General features: G+C 46.7%; 2 protein-coding genes across 3 annotated transcripts in view; one reads left to right on the top strand and one right to left on the bottom strand.

Moving 5' to 3' along the window:
* The window catches only part of best1 (bestrophin 1), a 6750-nt gene extending 4121 nt beyond the window's left edge, over positions 1 to 2629 (top strand). The window contains exons 7-10 of the mRNA XM_060061915.1: positions 302 to 454; positions 554 to 634; positions 1000 to 1151; positions 1239 to 2629. Of these exons, the coding sequence (XP_059917898.1) occupies positions 302 to 454; positions 554 to 634; positions 1000 to 1151; positions 1239 to 2280 (1428 nt within the window). The 3' untranslated portion in view covers positions 2281 to 2629. The remainder of the gene's footprint in view (positions 1 to 301; positions 455 to 553; positions 635 to 999; positions 1152 to 1238) is intronic.
* Positions 2630 to 2691: 62 nt separating this feature from the next.
* Positions 2692 to 6471, bottom strand: fth1b (ferritin, heavy polypeptide 1b). 2 transcript variants are annotated; one of them, XM_060062038.1, is made up of 5 exons: positions 6326 to 6471; positions 5641 to 5746; positions 5214 to 5360; positions 3800 to 3925; positions 2692 to 3668 (listed from the first exon to the last, which is right to left on the bottom strand). In XM_060062038.1, the coding sequence occupies exons 1-5, from the start codon at positions 6442 to 6444 to the stop codon at positions 3510 to 3512; spliced, it is 657 nt and encodes a 218-aa protein (XP_059918021.1). In that variant the 5' UTR covers positions 6445 to 6471; the 3' UTR covers positions 2692 to 3509. The 2 variants fall into 2 exon arrangements, with proteins under 2 accessions (XP_059918021.1, XP_059918022.1); XM_060062039.1 differs by having other exon boundaries at positions 6281 to 6432.
* Between the last annotated feature and the right edge of the window lie 924 nt (positions 6472 to 7395).

The following is a 7395-nucleotide window of genomic DNA, read 5'->3' as shown; positions in this document are numbered from 1 at the left end:
TATTTGTATTATTATAGAACATTTGAAATGTATTTCAATACAATTAGAATAAACGTATCAACATTTTTATATAATAATAAAATTACTATTTATTGTAATAGTAATAACAACATATTACACATTATAATTACACATAGTAATTATAATCATCAATAAATAATCATGTGCTAATCACTCTGCTTAATAAACTATAATTCTTGTAGAAACAAAAAAACACTTTCTGCAATCAGCAGAAAGACGGCTTTCAGCAGAAAGCAGCCTCTCCCTCAGCCCCGCGCCCTAACTGGTGTCTGCTGATTAGGTGGTGACCGTGGCTGTGTACAGCTTCTTCCTGGCTTGTCTGATTGGTCGGCAGTTCTTGGACCCCGCCCAGGGCTACCCGGGTCACGACCAGGACTTCTATCTGCCTGTCTTCACTCTGTTGCAGTTCTTCTTCTATGTTGGCTGGCTGAAGGTACAATGAAGCAGATGACATTCAATGTTTGGCGCTTGACCATGCCCCGTCCTAAATTTGAATCCGATCCCATTCCCCCTCCCGGCGATGCACTCCTAGGTGGCTGAGCAGCTCATAAACCCCTTCGGCGAGGACGATGACGACTTTGAAACCAACTGGCTAGTGGATCGTAACTTGCAGGTTTGCATGCAGAATAAATCCCTTTCCAAGTGGCTCGGACCATAGGGCGGGATGTGAGTCAGGAGGTAGAGCGGGATGGCTGGTAACCGGAAGGTTGCTAGTTCGAACCCAGAGTGTCGAGGTGTCCCTGAGCAAGGCAGCTCACCCTGACTGCTCCCTAAGAGCTGGCTGACGCCTCGCATGGATGACACTGCCGTTGGTGTGTTAATGTGTGCATGAAGGGGTGAATGTGAGGCAATATTGCAAAGCGCTTTGAGTGACCGCTGGTTAGAAAAGCGCTGTATAAATGCAGTCCATTTACCATTGACACATCTTAAATGTAGCTCCCATCAAGCCTGTGTGGCCTGCTGTTCCTTCTCCTCCAGGTGTCCTTACTGTCTGTGGATGAGATGTATGACAGCCTGCCTGTGGTGGAGAGGGATAAGTACTGGAACGAGTCCGAACCTCAGCCTCCGTACACCGCAGCCAGCGCTGAGCACCGCAAACCCTCCTTCATGGGCTCGGCGCTCGATATCAGGTGAGACTAGTTCAACTGTTACCTGTACTGTGTATCTGTTTGTCCCGGTAGGGGGCCGGGCCGGCTAACTCTGTGTTCCTGAACCAGTGTGGCCAAGGAGGACATGGAGTTCCAGCCCAACCTGGAGCAGATCAAGGAGCACGAGGAGGCCAGCTACTCCACCCCACTGCTGGGGGGCCTGGGCCGGCTGCTGGGCGTCCAGTCGCCCAGCTTCCCCCGCTCCTCCAGGGTGCCCCTCCTCCGCCGTCGCCCGGGGGCCCCGCTGAGCCGCATCCCGCCGTACCTGCACCCCGCGGGGGGGGCCCGAAACCACGGCCGCCACCCCGCCCACCCGGACCAGGACCCTGACTACCACTTCTCCTCCATGCCCCTGTACGAGAGGCCGGGTTTCTACAGCTGTCCGCAGACCCCCATCCACTGCGTGCCCCCCGCCGTGCAGCGGCCGCGGCCCCCGCGCAGAACGCCGGGGGACTGGGAGCGCAGCTGCAGCTCGCTGGTCCCCCCAGTCACGCCGACCACCCTGCCCCCCCCGCCCTCATCGGCCTTCCCCTGGCTGACGGCCGACGGCGAGGTCCCCGCGGGCCCGGCCTTCTCCTTCCCCGACCCGGCGCCGGAGCTCTGGCCCATCTCTAAACTCAGACCGGGACAGGGCCTGCTGTCCCGCCGCCCGCTGCCCCCTCACCTCACCCTGGACCCCCCGCACCCGGCCGACAGCCAGCCCGGGACACCCAGCGGGTGGGCCACGGGCAGTCCGGGGGAGCGGGGGTTGAACGTCCCCCCTCGTACCGCTACAGGAAACGCCAGTAATCCCAGTAACAGCTCAACCAGCCTGGTCACACCCAGCCACCTGAGCACGAACGCTGCTGCCAACCTCTGCCCCGGGACGACCCACGGCACCCCGGGTAGCCACGGTAACTTCAACAGCAGCCTACGAGAAGGTAACGGGGCGAGCAACGGAGGGCTGAGCAACACAACGAACACTGTTTCCCCTTCAGGGTCGTCTCTACAAGTAGCCAATCCACGGCACTCACCCAACGATTCAGGGATCTCATTGGCTGAAGGTGACCTGCTGGGCGCTCTCCTGGAGAGTCAGAAGAGCAGAGCTTCTGGACCGAGGGAACAGGACTAAGGCAGGTCACCTTCCGCATGGTTTTTCCAGACGGCAATTACATCAGATAGGTAATGATTGAAATAAGTGTTAACTGTGTTCTATGTTAGATGGATGTGTTTAGTTGTCAATGAAGTTGTACAAAGCTTCATTAAGTTAGCCTTCATTCAGTTAATCTCTACTTCCTTCCTGGATTTACAGAGCAAATCAGCCTACTTATGCAGTAAGTATCGCCTGGAATCAATCAAACATTTCAGGTGTACTTTGCACTGATCTCCAGCACTAACGGAAATATAGTAAGCACTGTTACTCACACTGTTTCCCTACTGCGGGACATTCCTCTTTAATAAATCCATTTCCATTTCCCGCATTCCAGGATTCACACATGTACTGGTAGAAAGATGCATTTGATCTTTGAAACAAACCAATGAGAACTATTTAGAATGTTTATTGTATTCAAGTAACTATGTCACACTCATAAAACACAAGAAAAGGGGATAAACGTGCATAAAAGAAAGCTTGTTTTCGTCAGTTTTGTTGTGCACAATGTATAAGGCCTTCTGAACTCTGCACTGAGTCAGTGGACGAATGAGAAGGGAAAATTATAGAACAATGCAATCCAACATTACAACTAAAGAGACCGGAAACCTCTATTTTATAAAGGGGTGATATTTTGCCACCAGGTATCAGTGTGTTTAGTCATTACAAGCAGTTTGAAAATCTGCTTTTCCAGTGTTTTAGTTACATCACAAGCGAGAATGTTCATCAAGATGTATGTATAGATAAGTTCAATTTCCTAGTCCACTTGGTAGGCTGCTCGGCTGGCCTATCCAGCGTTCATCTAGGTAGATACGCCCACTTAGATATCACTAAAACACTGGAAAATAAAGATTTTCAAATGGCTTGTAACACTCACACCTGGTGGCATGTTATCACCCCTTTAAACAGATCCATGAAGCATCTATATTTTCATCATATACTTTCAATCATAAATTATTTAAACATAATATAGTTTAACACATGAACATTAAAACAAGCATTTCACAATTTTATAGTATTCTGGTAAACCAGACTCCCTTAATTTCTCACAAAAGATTGAGCGCGCCGAGTGTGATTAAATAGAAAATAGATTATAGCTTCAACTCATTAGACACAGTCTGTGCCTTCAGTGAAACTACATTTGGCCTCCTAGCTGAAAAGGAATCATGAGGCAGGTTCCAGTGCGTGTGACGTATGACGACCATGGTGCTCTATGCGCTCGCCCCGCCCAGGGTGTGCTTGTCGAACAGGTACTCGGCCATGCCGTTCTCAGGGGCCCCCATGCGGCGCAGGTTGGACACCCAGTCACTCAGCTCTTTGATGGACTTCACCTGCTCGTCCAGATAGTGCGTCTCGATGAAGTCACACATCTGTCCAGAAAAAGGCGGGACAAAAGTCAATCAATTGTCCCAAATTATAACCATTTCAGGGATTCGAAGCATCAGAATGAAGTGGCTAAGGGCTTCACTAAGGGTCCTTATGTGGTTCGTTCGCGTCTTACATGAGGGTCACCGTGTTCGGAGGCTATTTTATGAACGTCGAGCAGGGATTGGTTGACGCTCTTCTCCAGCTGCAGGGAGCAGTCGAGTGCCTCGACGGCACTGCCCCACTCGTCCCGGTCGGGCTTCTGCCAAACACACAGCGACAGGCACTTCAAACACAACAAAGAGCAGCTTTATCGCCAAACAGATCATGTACACTGTAGAATATAATGTTAAAGGGGAGGTATCATGCTTTTTCGACTTTTCCCTTAATAGCTCTGTACGGTTATACGACACATGTATACATGTTTTACGCCTGCTAAGTTAGAAAAATCAGAGTCCTGCCCACCGAGAGAACGCTGAAGTATTTCTAACATACAGGCATGTAACCCTAATCTAGAAGTACCCCCAAATGCACCATTGCTGCTAGGGGCGGACCCTAACGCGCGTACACTGCACACCGTGGCGCCGCTGTGTAGCCTGCTTATGCCTCGCTGCACATCACTTGCGCGCAGATTTCTGTCTGCAGGGGACTGAAACGTGAGCCATTGATGGTATAAATAGAACGATCAATGCTTAGTTTGTGTCCCTCTGATGAAATCTGTCCCTAGCAGGAGGAAGGTGTTGTTCTATGCCATCAGAAAAACCCTTGGTCATCCTTGAGTCTTGTTATACAATTAAATCAGAACACTGAAATTAAAACCTTAGGCATGGCATTGTGTCATGTGTCTTGTTGAAATGACAGTACTTGGCCAAAAACCGCAAAGGCTCCCAATGCACAGCTGTTTGTATGTATAATTATCATCATGACATTCAGGTACATTTAAAAAAAACGATTCAAGACTATTTCAAGCAGCCAAAGTCTGTTAGCGTCTGCAGACCATATCCTCTACTACACTACAGCAGTTAAACAAAACATGTGTTCCTAGTATGAGGACAGAATCAGGGCTGGTCAACCAGGAAGTGCTTTAGGAGGTTTTGGAAGAAATGTGTGCCGCCTGGGCCCATTGGAGATACTTTCCAGAGTTAAGGACGGTATCTCCATGGGTCAACATGAGGATGATCTCTCCATGGGTCAACATGAACAAGGTCTCTCCATGGGTCAACATGAACAAGGTCTCTCCATGGGTCAACATGAACAAGGTCTCTCCATGGGTCAACATGAACAGGGTATCTCCATGGGTCAACATGAACAAGGTCTCTCCATGGGTCAACATGAACAAGGTCTCTCCATGGGTCAACATGAACAGGGTATCTCCATGGGTCAACTTGAACAAGGTCTCTCCATGGGTCGACATGAACAGGGTATCTCCATGGGTCAACATGAACACGGTCTCTCCATGGCTCATCATGAGGACGGTATCTCCATGAGGACGGTATCAACACGGGTCAACATGAACACGGTCTACATGACATCCCCGTGGGGAATCCTACCCTGATGTCCTGCAGAAAGATCCTCCCGCCGCGCTGGTTCTGCAGAGCCATCAGCTTCTCTGCGTGCTCACGCTCCTCTTTGGACTGCGAGCGGAAGAACTTGGCCAAGTTCGGAAGAGCCTTGTCATCTCGGTCAAAGTAGTAGGACTGCAAGGTAAAGAACCAAACAATTATAGATAGTATTCCCAGTGATCCATAACAGGTTGGGGTCAGACCATCATGGCGTGTTTAGCTGTTAGATAGAGAAACGTCTGGATGGCTCTGCTCCCCTCGTCTACTTTATCCATGTACAACATATCTTCTGCATGGATAGAACTATAATAATAGTAGCTAGCCTTCTGTTCTGTTCAGAATCTCTTCTGCTTTTTTGTCGCTAATAATATCACATCAAGTTAAGTACGGCACTATGAATTTATTACCACCTCACCATGGAAAGGTAGACATAGGAGGCGTAGAGCTCCAGGTTGATCTGGCGGTTCAGGGCCGCCTCGCAGTCCTGGTGGAAGTTCTGCCGGATTTGCGAAGTCATGATTCTGAGGAAAGAAGCACAAGAAGTGCAACCGAAAAACATTTTGTTAGACACATTGAAAACATTCTTAACAGCATCGGCATGCATTGTAGTACTGAGTCAGATTATCATTAATAGTGAGGTTATCTTATGACAGCCTGGTTAAATCAGATAAACGTCAACGGACGGCGGCTCATTTGATCAGGAGATTTAAAATAGAATGTAGACAATATGAAATAATAAAAAATAACATAAACATCGTGTTGTCTTTGATATTGAAGGATTACAACCAAACGCAGAGACAAGCAGGTCATTAGATATGGACCCACCGGACCAGATCCACTGAGCTCACATGATATAGGCCCATGATACTTCGCATTTAGGCTGTTTTTTTTTTATTAATTAATAACGTGAATTATAAGGTAAATAATTGCTCCTATTGGACAATCTTACAAACGCAGTATAAAAACGCCCTAAGGTCAAATTAATTGTAAAATGTAAGATAATTCACCCATCGGTTTTTTTTAAGATTATTTAATATTTGGTTTTCCGCATTTACCTGATTAAATGTGTGGAGGAATAAGATAGGAAAGTCGCCGCTCACCTTCCCTGCTTTAAACAGTGTCCTTTGCTCCTCAATCCACTAGCTGAACGCTCCACCAATGAAAAGCGAGAGGTCACACCACCACATCCGGTCATGCCTTTCAAAATAAGGGCTCGCATCGATGAGACAAGGCGATGACGTAAGGGCATTTTCCTGCTGCGTTTTATTGGTGTAAAGTGGCGTCACTAGGCTGTTTTATTCGTATTTAATTTGATTAGGCCCGAATCTTCTTTGTTAAAAAAATAAAGAAAAAAATATTATATATATATATATATATATATATATATATATATATATATATATTTTTTTTTTTTTTGGCTGCATACAGAGCCTGTGCCATATCCGCACGTCGCACATGCTCCCATTATTTAGGACTCTTGCGTAGCTTACTGCTAGGAATTTCTGTTCTACTGCTCAAGATTTTAAGCCATGAATTGATGAACTTGCATTGAAGAAAATATGTCAGTTTTCTGTGGGCTGTAAATAGGCCAATCTATGAGGCTAAATAGCATGCCTATATTGATGACTGATTGTGTCAAGTGTCTAAGGATGAATGCCAACATGATTTGTTTCCAACTTTTGCCTTAAATTACAATTTAGCTAACTAGCTAGCTGCCCACCCTTTTCAATTCCAATGGTGGCTGTCATTTCATTACCAATGTTAAGTGTCATAAATAGTGAACACTGGTGCTGCTAAGTCATGACTCCTAAAAAAGAATTACCCAAAACATGTGATATGTTTTCAATTTGCAGAAAGTTTTGAAAAATCCAGGATGCCTGAGAGCCTTACTGCATTATATTCCATAATAGTTGTTTCTTTAGGAACCTGAATGTTGTCTTTTCCACTACAAAATGATGCAGAAAAGGCACAGATAGATGAATAAACATCCACCAGAATGCAGGAAATTAAGTGTTTGACACTCAAACATTTCTGGGGGAGTACCCCCATACCCCCCACCTATAATTTGTCCCCCAAAATATTGAAATGAAACCTAGCCTATATGACCCTGTACGCAGGTTGTATACAAAATATTCATAGATGTTACTTTTTGGATTAAAAAGAAGGCATG

Source organism: Gadus macrocephalus, chromosome 9, assembly GCF_031168955.1.
Source record: "Gadus macrocephalus chromosome 9, ASM3116895v1".
Taxonomy (NCBI): Eukaryota; Metazoa; Chordata; class Actinopteri; order Gadiformes; family Gadidae; genus Gadus; species Gadus macrocephalus.
This window is presented reverse-complemented; position numbering and strand designations above follow the sequence as displayed.